The sequence below is a fragment of the Mugil cephalus genome, chromosome 15 (genome assembly GCF_022458985.1).
Source record: "Mugil cephalus isolate CIBA_MC_2020 chromosome 15, CIBA_Mcephalus_1.1, whole genome shotgun sequence".
Classification (NCBI taxonomy): Eukaryota; Metazoa; Chordata; class Actinopteri; order Mugiliformes; family Mugilidae; genus Mugil; species Mugil cephalus.
In genome coordinates, this window is record NC_061784.1 from 17,073,232 (window position 1) to 17,090,238 (window position 17,007).

Sequence of the window (17,007 nt, forward strand, 5' to 3'; positions counted from 1 at the left end):
CTTTCAGTTAACACTTCACACGCACAGAGCCGCACTAGCTGGGACCTGTCAATCTAAGCCTCCTGTACACAGTAGGCCCCGCCCCTGTCGCTGCTGAGCCAATCACGAGGCCAATCACGTTTCTGAATTAATGATCGCACGTTTCATCCGAGATCAGTTCTAAATTTCTGTTGTGGTTTCAGTGGAGATGTCTGTGGATGTTATGCTTCAGAAATTCATCTGACTGGAGTCTGCTAGTTACCAGATACTGGCCTTTGAGCTGATCGATGAATGCTACTTTAATAACACATTAAAAATCAGATGGCTAGACTATATTGTCATGTTACACTTGACATAGACGTCTTCTTTTACTTCTCTTCTCTGTCTCTGGTTAAGAAAAGAAAAATCCCTACAACGCCTCCATGCATTGAGCAAATAAAACGTCCTCATTTACCAACAATTATACAAATTTAGATGTGAACGTGAAGTATGCGTTCTCGTTAAAGCTGCACTAATCTTATTCCTTAAACACACCGTGCCCTCCGTGGCTAACACCGAACAAGAGACGGATAAAGTTAGCAACTAGCTGGTGAACATAGCGGACCATTTAGCAGCTAAGTAGGCTGATTATTTTCTCTGCAGTTTACCGAGAGCCAAACCGCTGCCAAACGTCTCCGAGTCACTCGTTATTGTGCATCCGTGTCCACTGGCTGTATGAGTAGGCTGCTCATTGAGCACACATGAACCAAATCAGCTGTAATGAGGTGATAAATTAGCAGTGTGGCGTTCTAAGCTATTTCTACGGCCAGTGCAGACTTAAAAATGGCAAGAAAAGCAAATATCTGCAGCAACCATGTGTCATTTGAAAACTGTCCTGAAAGGGCTCTGACACCGGTTTAAGGGAAACCTCTTAAAGCTTAAAGTCCCCAAAATGACCATGGCATTGTGTTTTTTTGTTTTTGGTATTTCAAATTTGCTTTTAAAACCAGAAACTGATTTTTATTTTTAAATCCAAATAAATGAAAAAGGAAACCCATTATTTTATTCTGCAGTCAGAAATGGAAAAAAAAAGAGAGAGAAAGTTAATATTAGACTTAATTTTCTTTCTGCTAATGTGATTTAAAAAATAAAAGCGTAAAAGAACATGCCAAAAAAACAATATAAATTTCCGTTCAATAAACCAGGAAGTAGTCTAGTAAGTGTGTCCAGCATTAACAAGTGGCCTGTACAGGTGTGAACCATAGACTGTGTATAAATGTGGACAATCCGTCCCTACCTCCTTGCATTGCAGTGAAGTCTTAGAGTGAAGCCACACATAAGGAAATGTTGGATTACACGCTGTACTTATTTATTTATTTTTATTTTCCAACTCTCACGGTCCAGTGCGATACCAACCCTTAGCTGTTGGCATGGCAGCTGGTAGTCACCATGACGTCACATCCTGTTTCTATAGCAACATATAGCTAACTATAACTTCTCAGAAAAAAATGGACACTTGAACATGCATCACTATTATATTAACTACCTAAAACAACTGATAATCTCCTTGAACACAATGTACGTACTCTGATGCTTCATTTATCTTCCCGTAGTCTTTCTGTTGTCACCACCAGAGGGCATCGTTAGCAGGGACAATATCACTGTAGTGTACAGATGCAATCAGGAATATTCAACAGCCCCGAAGATTTTAAGGATTTAGCTTTTTTTTTTCCTTTTTTGTTTTTTCCAAAGCACAACATTCTGATTTTGATGACTTCTTTATGAGTGGAGTGATACATTAAGCCAACACAGAGAATGCATGATGTAGTATTGTAAAAATCCAGTAAAACATTGTGGCTCTTGAATGTTTCTGAGAGTGTCTATGGCCTTAAGTGGACCTCAAACATAATTAAGTCTTTGGGGACTCTATAATGATGCTTCATTTCCTTCCGCTGTGAAGCATATAAAAACCCCAGGGAGGTTCACGTTCCAGGAGGAATTTGGATAAGACTGCAAACTGGAACTGTCTGGATATATGGACCAGCGGTATTTCTTTATTTACGGTATTTCGTTATTTACCAGAAGAATATTATCTCCATGGTCAAGCACGGAGGTGGATCCCTGATGATGTGGGGCTGTTATTCCATGGGAGGAACTGGCAATCGTGAGTAAAATTGTAAAATAACTCAAATATGGTTGGTGGTGGTTGAATATTTCGTTTCTTTCCCCCCAACTTTATTTACTGAACAATGTGAACATCATTTTAAACATCCTGGACAGACTGTGTGATATACGTCATAAATCCTAAAAAAAATAGTTAGCATTGATTGTTGTAACTGAATGTTACGACAATCAATAAAAAAGAGAGAAGAAAAAAAATGGCAAAAAACAGAACATTTTAACTACAAAAAAGAGATAAATAAAATAATGAAAAAAAAAATACACTAAATAATAATAAGAAATAAAAATTAAATAAATGACAAAAAGTCAATAAACACTTACACACATCACTCCTCCTCAAAAAGAGAAAATTATAATATATATATTTTTTGTTCTAAACATTTCCGACTGTTATTGACATTGTGAGCCAAAAGTGAGTTTCTTTGGCTTCACCTTTAAATTAAATTCTGACAAACTGATGTTTGGGGTGCAGAGATGCTTCATTTTTTGAGTAATGAGTAAAAGGACCTGTTACTTTGTTCAGCTAGAACACCGTGTGTGAAAGGGGAAGATTCATTTATGCACTTTTGGTCCACGAATGCTGTCATTTAATAGTTTGTCTGCTTAACTGCATTTCAAATTCAGCCTTTAACTCTAAAACCCAAGCAGCAAAAGAGCTGAAGCCCGCAGAATCACAGAAGCCGCCGGTGCTGCAAGAAAAGAGTTGTGATTTGGCCCTGCTTTAATCCCCTTTTCACCAGGGGCATTAGCGCCCTGAGAGCAGCCAAAATTAAAGGCAGTATTTTAGGCATCAGCGCTGGCCGCTAAGAACAAGAATGTTTGAAAAGGTCACCGTTTCCCTTGACTCTCCCTCATTTACGCCGAGTTCCTGGGTGACGGGAGCGGCGGAGCCTCTTCGGAGCGCTTGTTAAGACACCATTAATCAGATTGCTCCAGACATGGAGCGCTATTTGGCTGAGGCTGTTTACCCATTTGTCGCTGCTGCTCTGAATAATACAGAGATTGCGTCAGGACTCACAGATAACTAACTGTTGCTTAGCAGAGGGAAGGCAGCGGAGTTAACACAGTCCGATACAGTTTTCTCTCTAAAATCTTTACATAGAACAACACAAACCTTTTCTCGTTTTTGTCCTATTCACAGAGTGTAGTAGCGTAGCCTGTAGCAATAGATGAACCTGGAGTCACTCTGCAAACCGTAATTTATTCTGATTTAGCGGAAACATGGGACTCAATTTCGTGGTTTATTATTTCAGGTCACATTGGTTGTGATAACACTGTACTCATCAGCGTTAGATGGGGGTGAGGGGGGCTCAGCGCTGCGACAAAGTTCGGGGCCACAAAATGGGAGCGCTCATCACCACACAGGTTGTAAACACCAAAACCATTTTGCCTGGATATAAAACCAACGGTGAGCTCACTCATCGTGTCGGAACAAAGTCCTGCAGCGAGTGTGTTAGCTCAAACCATGTAGTTGGTCTTACAACAATTTAAAGGAGAACTATTCTCGAGTTTTTGGCTCTGTTTTATTTAATCCAGATTCCACATAATCCAGATTTATTCATTCCTGATGTTTTAGCTTTTTTAAAAATGTCCATATTTATCTCACATTCCCTGTTACTCAGCTCCTCTGTTTAGTTTGGGCCTAAAAATGGGCAACATTAGCTCTTGTCTCTTTAAGGTCCTCCTTCCTTAAAAGCCCACTTTCCTCTGATTGGCTGGATTTTATTGGAAGCTCCAAAGCTCCGCCTCTTCCTGCTGCAAAATGAGGTTCCACAATCAAACCTTTTTCATCTTTTCTTGTTGTTTAATTGGAAAGTTCTTAAATCTGCCTGTTCGTAGAGAGTAGACATCCACAGCAGCGGTGATTCAAGGAGGATGTCTCTTTTTGATCAATATTATCCTCTCCATGTGCTCATTGTGTGACATAATGGCAGATATTTGTACGCTGGAGTATGATGGATGTACAACACCAACCTACATATTTTATCTAGTGATGTGCGGATCGATACTGAAATATCGATACTTCCAATACCAGGTCTTTACGTTCTGAAATTGATTGTCGAATCAAAATATCAATTCTTTTGATACTTCAGTCTCGTGGTACCAGAATATAAGGCCTTTATAATGAGGAGAACAGAAGAGGAGAAGCACAGAGTCAGAATTAAGATGCAAGTTGTTTATAGTGGTTCTTAATACTTAAACAATTTATTTTGATGGTGTTATTATTTTACTTATTTCTTTTTTTAAGTGTTTGAAACAACATTTTCACATATTTCATATGATTGTGTTAAAGAATACAGGACATCAGAGTGATTCATTCATTTAATTTATGAAGCTGTGATGTGAAATACACTTCTTTTTTTTTTGATTTACGAGACACATTAGGATGTATTTACACAAAGTATCGTATTGGTATCACTGATACCAGACTGAATTTTACTCCTCATGGGATCAGAAAGGAAATCTGTGGTACTGAACATCACTAATTTTGGTTTCACTTTGGTATTTGGAGAATCATGGTTCATCTTTATAGATAGATCACAATGCGACTTTGTGCAGCTTCAAAATCAATGACATTACTGCACCGTGAAGATTCAAGCCAGCATTGTTGGATAATAATAGTACAGTATTTTATGTTTAATTCTATTCCCTTGCATTATTATTATTATTATTAAACCAGCAGCTCGGGGGGCACAGGGGCAAACAAGTTGTGACATATATATCATACATTCAGCAGTTTCAGAGGCAGATTAGCATCCATTCGGAGCCGTGGCTGCATGATGAATGTAAATCCAATATTCATTCTTTTGTCTTTAGTAGCTCCAGAGGGAACAGTCGGGCTCCGCTGCTCTCACCAACTATGATGTATCGCTGTAAAACATTCATGAGATTAGAGTGAAAAGAAGCCACGCTCGGACACTGCCCCCTCACTCTTTGACGTGTTGTGTGGAAAAAACGAGGCGCTGCTAAGGACTATTTAGAAACCTCTTTTCCAAAGGCAGTTTGCCATCTCAAACCCGATGTACAGAGGTGTGAAACTCTTCTTCTTCTTTTTTTCTTCATCATATTTTTTTATCATTTGTTGCATAGCACGTGCAGCCTGCATGAGTAATTTCATTTAAGATGGTTTCTGTTCTTCCCCCCTTGGAAGCCTCACGCCGTTGATGCTCTTTACTGGCAGCTGGTTCTCTGGGAATTTTTCGGTTACCTGGCGCACCCCTCGTGTTTACTGTGGACTTGTCTAACTGCCTTTTGGAGGTAATTGCCTCTGAGTGGCTGGGGATCGAGGGAGAGGGCTACTTTAAATGCCCCAGAGTCCCTTGCTGTTATCTCTTAGTGAGTTATTCACATACAATCACTGCTTTCCCGTCTGATTCCAGAGCCTCCATCGGCACATGCACACAAGCCTTGCACCTACAAACCTATGTTGAAATGGTGGAAAGACACACAAAGGATCTTTCTCTTCGTTAATATTGAACCCTTTTGTTCAGTCTTTGGATTTCATTTGATTTCTTTTCTTGAATTGTAAAAATTCAGCGGACCCAGAATTATCAATGGAATTATGTGTCTCATGTGGGAAAACGTTTCAACCAAGGAGGACATAATCGAGGCCACCTGTTCAGACCTGTTCAGTAAAAATCTCATCCCCGGTGGTGATTTTAAGCGTCCTTTGCTGCTTCGCGACAGACAGACGATCCACTCCATCGGCTTGTGGACAGAAACCAGTTGAAAAGAGGAGTTTCATATGGTGCCATATGATCTTTTAGAGCAAATAAAACCTCATTTAACCAGGAACTGTCTTTGAGTTTGTTGCTGATAAAGTTTTTTTTATACTAGACCCTCTCTGAAATTAAGCAGTTTCTTGGAGAGAAAACAAAAATGCAAACCACTGTCATAGTTCTTGGGACTTCCCGGTTATCAGACTAGTCGAGAGGGTACACAATCCTCTGCAAAACATTTTCAAACATGAAATAGCCTCAGAATGTACGACTACCTGTCCTGGGTATATACTTCAGATACTGTAAGAAAGAGACAAGACTTATATCTGTTTTCGTCTGCTAATGGATGGAAAAGAGACTCCAACTTTAAAGGCAAGGATGCACCTTTACAAAAAGGGAGAAGATAACAAGATCTGTAGATTACAGGCAGGAACATTTATGGGATTGATTTTTTTTTCTTCGTGACACACCAGTATTCATTGAGATTGTTTGTATCTTTTTGAGACAGAAAGTCTGTTGTTTGGTGTCATAAATGGAGACTGTGTTTAGAGCATGTTTGTGCTTTTCTTGCTGAGAACATTGCTAATGTTTCTGTTGTTAAACCTGCCAAGTTGAGATACTTCAAGCCCTTTGACGTCCAGATGTCTTATAGTACAGATTCACTTTCTCTACATTGTGCTTATGAGCTACCTCAAATCTAAAGTGAAGTCCATGTTATGGGAAAATGATTGTTTTTTTGTTGTTGTTTTTTTCATTGCAGTACTTTCTGGAGTGATTATTTAACATGAGAACACGGTTATATTAACAGAGTAGACATCTGAACTCTTATTAGAGTAAAGTTTTAACCAGTTACTAAGTTAGCGTTTCTTTGGACACCAGTTTGGTGTTTTTAACCATAGACTGTATATAAATATGGACACCACTTCCTTGCGTTGGCCAAACTGACACTATTTTCCCAGGGATACAGGTGGCGACAAGTTTGGAACCAGACTCTCTCCGCAGTACGGTCCGAGACGGGAGTCATGCCGCGATATCTATGACCCGACTTCGACTTCATGTTTTCATTTAATTGACACTACACTCTGCTCTACCACTCCCAATTACGAGTAAATGTTGGATTACACACTGTAGCTTTATTTTTTCTTCTTTTTATTTACTCTTTTTACAACTCTCACAGCCCCATGGGACCACTTTACAGAGCCGTTGGCATGGCAATTGGTAGTTATGTCACATCTTGTTTCTATAGTGTAAAATAACTAGCTTAACTGAAACGTATCCAAACAATTGACACTGGAACATGCATCCACATTACATTAACCGCCTAAAATGACAGAAACCATCCTTGAAAAAGATTTATTTGATGCATATTTTCATGTTTTAGTTTGGCCCAAATCCCATCCGCTAACATGGAAGAGTTGGACCTATGCTGCGGCCAGACACTAGGGGGAGCTCTACTTGCTTTGGCTTCACTTATGAGGAGCTGTTCTGCCACGTGTCCATATTAATACACTAGTTTACACTGTAAACAGAGTCTTTGAAACTCTTTTTGAAAAGTGCTCATTTGACATTTTATCAGTAGTTCCCACACAAACACCAGAGGAGTATTAATTTAATATCTGAGAGCGTCAAATTTGCACTTTTAAAACTGCCTTGTAGTGGACCAGATGTCAGCACTTTAATCGATGTTGTAAAAAAATACAAGATCACACTGTAGAATGTCTAGTTTTTGTTGCTGTTTGCTCAGCAGTTTTCTTTTTGGAGGATTTCTGTAGATATGATGATGGCAATTGTCCAAGATGCGCCCCCACCCCACAGCAATGACACTTCTCTGTGCCAGCACACATCCCCAGCCTGTTACGCCTGATCAGTGTATATTAAGCTATAATTAGTTGCCAACACAAGAGGGTGCTACATCATCTGTTCAGACGTGTTTGCTGTGTTTGTGAATGGGTGAAGGCACAGCCGCTGCAGAGGTTCAGAGTTCTTGGCAAATCTGCAGGGAGAGCTTCTCCTGAGCGACTCCTGTTTTCTCAGGCGCCCCTGCTAATATGTTTAGGGGAGGCCAGGTTAGACATCGCCCTCGCGGGCTTAAAGGTGCATTTTGCTCTTTCTTTGCAGCCCCGAAATTATTGAAAATCAACCAATTCAGGCATTCGCTCGCATACTCAACCGCTTTTTTATTGGCGGGGCCAGGTGTGATTGCACACAACAGTGTCACCTTTCTTGAACCTCGTTGCGTCGCGAAGCGGTGAAATGTGCGTTGAACCGGAGCGAGCGTGCAACATTTCCGCCGCCACCCGACAAAATTGCAACAGATGGTGAGCAATTAAGAAACATGTGATAACATCAGGGTGCGTAATTGGTACACAGGGACGTGGAAACGGGTTTGAGCGTTCAGACGGGCAAGTGCGCACGAATCAGAGACTGAATCAAGGTGTGTGTGTGTGATTAGTGTACAAAGGGAGGAAAGAATTAAAACGAGGAAGACGAGGAAGCGAACAGGGGCGGAAATAGCTGTTTTGTAGCCTGAGGGGAGATTTTTTCCCCCCTTTATTTGGCCTCCAATTTACCCACTGTTGTTCAACTTATAAATGTACATTTATGTTGTTTTTTTATTTTTATTTTTTAGTTTTTTTACCTGAACGCCTGCTTCAGCATTTAGGAAAATTTCTGGACAAAAACATCCTGGACATAAATCACAAAGCATCAATTCATGGCTCATTGTCCAGGTTATGATTGCACCAGCGGTACACAAACACACCCACACACTCAAGGACACACACGCTCGAGAGTCTGGCATGGCTCGGCATCTTCCCTCCCACTGACAGATGGATGGGGTTAATATCATAATTAAGCACCTCGGCCGCCGGTTCCTGTTTACCGCTCGGTTGCTAGGCAGTGACATCAGCTGATCCCTCCCTCCTTCCTCTCTAATCCCTTCCCTCACACTCCCTCACACACACACACACACACACACACACACACACTCACCACTCTCTCTGCTCTCTCCCTCTCTCTCAGATAGGCAGTGCAGACGTGGGCAGAGTGTGGGGGTATAGGAAGAGGAGAGAGCGGGAGACTAGGTAGTAGTGTGTGTGAGGCTGTCAGACAGCATGGTCTGGGTCTGAGGACAGCACCGGTAGACGAAGCAGGAGCAGCAGCAGCGCCCTCCACAACTCCATGTAGACCAGTGTGGTGACATCCACAGAGCACCTGGACCCGTACGCCCGTCAGCACCCGCCCAGGACAACACCCTACCATTTCTATTTCTCTCTTTTTTTTTTTTTTTTCCTCCAGAGAAGCGGGAGCAGGAGGAGAAAGTGGGGAGTCTGTTTACACTCTTTGGGTTTTTTTTTCTTTTTCTTTTCTCAGTTTTTGTTTGGTTTGGGGAGTAGGCTCCGGGCTGGACCGCATGCATGACACAACGCAAAGGCGAGAAACCCACCATCAGCATCCAGGAGCACATGGCCATTGACGTGTGCCCCGGCCCCATCCAGCCCATCAAGCAGATCTCCGACTACTTCCCCCGTTACCCGCGGGGCCTCCCCCCCGCTGCGCCCCACCAAGCGGGCCACGTTGGGCCCCTGCGCTCTGCCCTCTCCGCCCCCTCGGCCGCCGCCGCCTCCGCGACCGCCGCTGCAGAAAGTGACCGCCCGAATGAGGATAGCCCGGACCGGGCTTGTGCCGGAGCCTCCGCCCCCTTGCAGGCCGTCAAGAGGGACGAGGAGCCCGACGTGGAGGGCTACGACTCAGATGACTCCAGTGAGTGATGATTTCCTGCCTCCATCCCACTGTTTACCGCGCAACATGTCTACATGTGTCCATCTCTCTCTTTTTAGTTTTCCCCTCTCCCTTCCTCTCATTACGGCATCTCCATTTTTTTTTTTTGCCACCGGTTGCCAGGCACCCCTCCAGCCTTTTGGCTTTGTGGCTTTATCTGTCACCTCCTCTTCCCTCTTCGGCTCCACCGTCCATCTCCTCTCTCTGTCTCCAGCCGCCAGGCGCTGTGTGCGTGCATGTTGTGCGTCTCCGCGCTGCAGATAACTCTTTGCCTCTCAGACAGCCAACTGTTGCTGCTGCAAAGAATACAGCCCTCCCTTCCTCCCTTCCTCCTCCTCCTCCTTCTCTTTCTCTTCTTCCCCCAGCTCTCCTCCAACTGAAATAATGACACGCGTGATTTTATTGGAGCAAATCGTTGCATGATTTCGGCCAGCCGGTGCATGCGTGCATTTTTCACATCCTTAGTGTCTGCGGGGAGAGAGGGGAGGGGAAGGGGGGGTCTCTCTCTCTCTCTCTCTCTCTCTCTCAATACTGTCGATCAGTCTCACCGGGTTGAATGATTCATGGCTTCTTGGTGAAGCCTCAAATTAGTCGCAGTTTTGCGCTCAGTGGAGCTGTAAGCTCGTCTTCATCCTATACTGGCTAGTGGCACGGGGGGCAAGTTCCAGTTGTGTGACCATATTGTCTGTCTGTTTTTTTGTTGTTGTTGTTGTTTTTTTTTTGTTGTTGGCTCCCAAATGCATAAAGATGCGTGTTTTCATATCTGCCTCCATCACAGAGGGGAGGCTCCTCCGAGGGAGCCCGCGTTGAATGCCGTGTCTTTAATCGAGCAGGTTTGAGTGACTGAATAATAATGGAAATTAATGCAACGTGCAGCGAGCCACCGCGACACAGACACAAGATTCCTGCACCCTGCAAAACCATTTAGGCTCCAGGCAAACATCTCGACAAAAAGATGATATGAAGGTCTGCGTTACTGAGTAGCAAAACTGGAAGAAGAAAAAAAAAAAGGAAAGCTGTTGCTACCTGCGTCGTTCAAATTGTTATGATTATTTTTTATTTATTTTTTTTTTTCTTCTTTAGCAAACACTGGAATCTGTCTGCGAAACAGCGAACGGCTTTGCTCCGCTTTGCTCAGCTCTGCTCTGCTCCGTCTGATAACATGTTGCTCGCGGAGTGCACAAAAAGAGGGCAAACAACGCTTCCCGGCATGTTTGTATCGAACTCTAACAGTGTTTGCTAGAGGTCTGAGATGAGTGTCCTCCGCACAAGAGACTTGTGATCGCAGGTTAATGTGTGACATCAGTGCAGCCTGTGCGAGAGTTAATCCGAGCAGGGCACAGCGGCATGTTGCTGGTGGTGGTGGTGGTGGAGGTGGTGGTGGTGGTGGTGAGGGAGGGAGGGGACTTAGGCCATCTCTAATCCAAAACTGGACAGGAGGAGGGGGAGGAGGAGTAATATAGGTGGTGGTGGGTGGGGAGGGGGGGTAGGTCAGGCCTGGCAGATGTTGCTCTATGACCTTCGCCAAGCAACAGGGATTTCGCTCTGCAGAGAAAAAAAAGAGAGACTGAGAGACACATAATATGAGAGAGCGGTCCTCCGTTAGACAGAGGAATGAGTTTTGGGTTCAGATCTGAGTGTCTGGATCTTTTTTGTTTGTCTTTTTTTCAGCAGTCACAATGCAAACATTCAAAATGATACAGTTTTTGCATTTAGCAGCGTCATTGAACACGCGGCTAATAGTGCGCCACCAACCGCGGCTACGCAGCTTATGCTTAAGTCCGTCTTGTTTTTGCAGCTCTGTGCGTGCAACTCCAAAAGTCAAGCAAAGCAGAAGTAACGTCATCGAGCACCGTGTCTGCCATAACCATTTGTTGTAACCTCCCTCGTCCACCAAGACAGTGGAGGGCTGTCTACTTAGCGCCGACTCCTATTAGTAGGTGCATACCACATTCTGAAGTGGCTGTGATTGGGAGTAGTAAAGCAAAGTGTTTACCAAATCCACTAAAAGCACTCGAAAACACCTTTCTGACGGCGCCATCCACAAGTCGCCAATGAGGCGAATCATGCCCACTTTACTCGGCGATCGCTCGGATGTGCGGAGGTGTAAAAGTAGGCAGGGTTCCTCTTCTCCTTCGAGCTCTTTTTCTGTTCGAGTGCAACACCGTGAATGCCTCTGGGACTGCGGGAAAGTGCGCGCCATCATCTCCAATCGTGCAGTTCCTCTTCGAGGCGGCAGAGACGCGGGACAGAGACGTTGGAGGGGGACAGGAAGCAGTTGGGTGTCGCCGGATAAGCCGTCCAGTTATTCAGATCAGGGCACACTAACGTCTGAAAGTTGGAAAGACATATGCAGACCTTTAAAACTCCGTCTCTAATGCTTCTCGGCCGCGTCGATTATTGGCTGGAAGTTTATTGGGGGCGATTTGGTTCCAAAACGTGTCAGCGGAGAGTCAGCCACGCTGCAGGTTTATGCAAACCTCAAACCACAGCTCCTCTCCATCCTCCCTCCTAATAAGGCAATTAGACAGAAACATCTGCCGGAGCTTCGTCTTAATGATTTTGCAATCACCTGAAGAGTCATCAGCGATGCAGGATAATTACAGTGTCAACTCCAATTCCAAAAAAAATAAAAAATAAAGGCCAAACAATCACAAAATATAAAACGTATGAACCATACTGGAGTTTTTATCCGTAATATGAATCACCAGCATGTTTGTTGCCAACCTTAACAACACCCTGATGAATGTAGGAACTAAAATATACAATTAAAAAATGAATAACAAGTGGCTGTTTGGGTCTGACGCAACGTCCCAAATACTCCCAAGCTGCTGCCGCTACTGTTACTGCTGCCGTGGGAGTTGAAAAGGAGAAACATAAGCACAACACTACTGCAGCAGCAAAAGAGTCTGCTTTAAGGAGCGGCATCGAGGGGAGGGAAGGGCACACCTAAACTCAACAAACAGGTGATGAATCTTTGCATATGATCACACATGGAAAGACATGACCTCATACTGGGACGCTCTCAGCACAGCTGCAGTCCACATCTTTACTGGGAATTACCCGAACAACAATCGTCAGGGTTCGGTGTCAGTCTGGTCATTTTTGTGCCGGACCCAGTTCAACCAAAAGATTTTTTATTTTTTTTTGTTTTTTGATTAAGAAGGGGATAAACATGTGTTTGTTCTAAAGCAACAAAGGCCACAGTAATTACTCTCCATGCACTTATGTTGGGAAAAAAAGAAGAAAAAAAAGGAGAAATCAGTTTAAGTTTGTTGCCAAGAAATATTTCGGCGGCTATTCAGTTTCTGACGTCAAGACCTTGCAAAGCAAACAAAGGGGAAGGAACTTTGATAAAAGAAAATGTGACTCCTTGAGGATGAATTAAACGCGCCGGCGTCACAGACTGACGATGCGACAAGTTGCAGCGTTGGAACATTTGCTGAAGGACAGACGGATGGAACCGGGGCTGTGAAAGCAGGGAACATCATATCAGTCTGCTCCTACTGGATGGCAACAAGCTCAGAAGAATGAAAATAATAACATCTACAACAAAAAAAAACAAAAAAAAAATGCTTTCTTCTGAGCTGTCGGATGCGATTGTGCATGTTTCCATCTTTCCATTGTATCACACTCGGGAGGCAAATCATACATTTGAGTCATACATGGTGGCAGAGGACCGCTTGTTATCTGAATGTAAACACTTCTTTTGTGCCTCTTGTCAAAAAAAGTTGGAGATGCAACTTTCACGCTGTTGCAAAAGCACAAGAAAGGAACTCTCTTTCCTGTTTGTGACTTAAAAGAGCCGGCGCTGCCCCAAATTGGCTCCTCTCGATCCCGAGGGACTTGATCCAGTATCTGCACGCTTCCTCTGGAGGGGGTGAGTTGGGGTGGGGTGGGGTGGAGGGGGGGAGGGCGTCGCGGCGTCGCAGTGTTCTCCCTCATCAACCAAATCACACGGGGACATCTCAATCCTCGCTAAGAACCTGCTGGCTAATCTGCATAACGGCAACATTTTCTGATTCGCTGTGACTCAACCTTGATTTTAATTGAAACGGAAAAGTGCATCACCCACCAAGTGTCCCGGCTCCCCCGCTAAGCGCGAGTAATCAACGCCATTTGGACATCCGGATCGCTGCCACATTAATTAATGATTGTTTGTAGTGGATGTAGAGGGCCTTGTCCCCGCCGCGGCCGGGAAAAATAGCCGGAGTGACCCACATGACAGAGCGGGCTCTTGTGTTTTTGAGAGATAAGCCTCAGAGCCGTATGTGTTGACAGGAGTGGTGCAGGGCGGCTGGAGGACGGTGATGGTGGTGGTGGTGTACTGCAGCCACACACGGGTCTCCCCTGAGACGTCTTACTCTGGCAGATCTACTGTCTCCTCAGCTCAAGACTTGAGCTACAGTGTTTGCTTGTACTTGTCAACCGGTGGAGAGGGGAGAACAACGGAAAAGCGACCCATCAGAAAACAAATGTAATCAGTCTGCTATGTTTACTGGAACCAATTTCTTCTTTCGCAGTATCGTCAGCAGAAGCTTTCCTGATTGTTTTCCTCTTAATATTTTGTTCAGCGCCTCGTAGTGTTTTTCCAGTTTTGATCTCATGTTGCAGGGCGGACGATGCAGGATTTAGAAATAAAAATACAATCTAAATGCAGTTTCCGACCTTGACCAGCACTTTGGCTGCATGGTCATTAACATGACCTGTGTCTACGGGCTAAGCCAGTAAATTTGAAAGTGCAGTACGTGTCTTTAGCTTTGACGTTAGAGTGATGTGGTCGTTTAACTGTGAGCGGGGAGATCACTTAAGTGATTGCAAATGAATCTTTAGAGTATGTTTTATTGTTGCTTTAAAGACGAGCCAATGCTGACACACATGGATGCTCTCATACTGTAGTGTTGCTGTTGGGGTCAGACCATGGCGGGGATACACTGATTCAAACCACTGGATAGGTGGATACTGATCTTGAATCACATCAGCCAGATCTGGTGCTTCCGCGTTAGTTCGACTTTTACCACCACAGCAATACTTCCTCATATTTCCTCACAGAAACGAGTGTTATGCAGTATGGTATACTGTCTTTATATCAGAAGCAGGTGTCAGAATCTATATCAGAAAGAAATAAGTAAGACTGATGGATCCTCAGTTGACTCACAAAGCAGTTTTTATTCAAATTGTAAATTTAAAGATACAGCGTAGAATGTTTAACTCCCCCTTCTGGCAGTGAGAGTAATTACACAAATTCTATGCTTTTCCAACAAGACAAAGCCACATCACTTGTGACCCATATTTGTCCCCTCCTTTTTATTTTTATTTACTTTTTTACTACTTTCTGTGCTTAAAAGGCATAGCTTCCCGACAGCTGATTTCAAACTGCAAAATACACCGAACTTTGTATTTTTCTATGGATGCTCCACCGAAAACATGCTTGTTTGGCTAGGTGACCTGCCCAGGATGTACTCCAGCTCCAGAGATGTATAGTAACCAAGTAGAACTACTTCACTTCTGTACAAATACAGCATTTTAGTACTTCAGTACAGAAGTATTTTTTTTTCATACTTCCACTTTTCCTTCACTACGTATCTGCATTGACTTTAATACTTTTACTCATTTTTTTGTGTGCTGCATCGTTACTCGTTACAATTGACCTTTCGCAAAACCCCACCCACAAACTTTCATTTCCAATCTTCCCCGAAACCGAAATCACAACAGGAGCGGTGCCTTAAGTGGATCGGACATTGTGGAAGACCTCACTCCCAGCTAAATCTCAAGAAAATAAACAAGCATACATACATCTACTCCAAAGCGGCTAGAGTCAGCTAAAACCATAGGGATGGCTAGCTAGTTAACATCAAGCTAACAAGACTATATGAGCAAGACGCTAGTATATACAAAACTGTATATCAAAGTCATTGTTACTATTGGCGAATATTAGTAATATAAGTGCTTAACTAACTTTAGTTAGCTTACGCTACCTAGCAAGTTCACATTCATTAGCTAACATTAGCTGTTGCGTTGGGTCTCAATGCTTGGAGCTCTCTTTAACGTTATGTTTCACAAGTTTACATCAAAGTTGAACATAGAATCCGAAAAGGAAACTTAAACTCCTTTTGTTTAATCTTTCACGTAGCATTTCATTTAATTTTATGAATGGACAGCCTACTCCTGAGGCTAGTGGCATGTACATGTACCTCTCTTTGTACTGCTGCTACAGCCAAATGATTGTGAGTGTCCTTTAGACTTAACATAACACAATATACTTTTACTTTCAGTGCATGAGTAGTAAATATTAAAATAGACATCTTGCAATATTTAAGTACAAAAAATGTTGAACACCAGTACTTCTGCTTAAGTATGGTGTTTAAAGAACACTTCAACTTCTACTCAAGTCACTTCTTTGATAGAGTACTCAAGTCTGAGTCTCTAGTACTTTATACATGTCTGCCCGCCTAAGTGATAATGGATGGATGATTAGCTCAATCAGCATTGAGTGTACTCCTTTGGCAGGGCCTAAATACTGACATACATGTATCCAGTATATGAATATCCTGCACCGTAACTTTTAATTCAGATCAAAATCCATCACAGCGATGCACTCTCCCCATGGGCTCTCCCCAGAGTCCTCTCCTCTTCAGCCTGCTCGCCTATGACTGCACAGCCAGACTCAGCTCCAACCACATCGTCAAGTTTGCTGATGGCACGGCCGTTGAGTCTGCATACAGGGAAGAGGTCAGGCGGCTAACAACATGGTGCAGACAAGACCAAAGAACTTGTGATAGAAGTCAGGAGGGCTTACAGACACCAACATGCAACCCAGCTGATTGATGGAACTGCAAAGAGAGGGCCAGTGGTCCAACACTGCAGCAGTCATCAAAAACGCACAACAGCGGCTCCACTCACTCCACAGACTCAGGAAAACTGGCCTCCCCACCCTCACATCTCGTCTCATTCTACAGAGCTACTGTGGAAATTATCATCACCTGCAGGTTCACCTCCTGGTTTGAGGTGGTTTGTTCCCCTCTTGCAGCGAAGAGGGGAACAAAAAAAAAAAAAAGCAGCCAAACAGAACTGTGAAGACAGCCAGCGAGATCATCAACGCTCCACTTCCCCTGCTTCTCTGGTGAACATCCAAAAAGCTGAATAGCTGCTTTCCTCAGGTTGTAAGGATGATCAATAGACTGTCCCTCCTCCCTAAATTAACATCCTCACTCAACTCCCTGCTTCCAACAATTAAACCGTGGATGAGAAACATGAAAAATGACAATAAAATAATCTTGAATCTTTAAAAAAAAAAAAAAAAGGAAAAAAAAGCTTAGCATCCCAAATGTCCTGGCATGTATTGGCTGCTTGCTCTGCTACACCCAGA

At 43.5% G+C, this 17,007-nt stretch overlaps 1 protein-coding gene across 2 annotated transcripts in view; it reads left to right on the forward strand.

Annotated features, from left to right (window-relative positions):
- Nucleotides 1-8,192: 8,192 nt before the first annotated feature.
- The window catches only part of doc2b (double C2-like domains, beta), a 144,526-nt gene continuing 135,711 nt past the window's right edge, over nt 8,193-17,007 (forward strand). For both annotated transcript variants that reach the window (XM_047607121.1, XM_047607122.1), the window contains exon 1: nt 8,193-9,620. In XM_047607121.1, the coding sequence (XP_047463077.1) occupies nt 9,275-9,620 (346 nt within the window). In that variant the 5' untranslated portion in view covers nt 8,193-9,274. The remainder of the gene's footprint in view (nt 9,621-17,007) is intronic.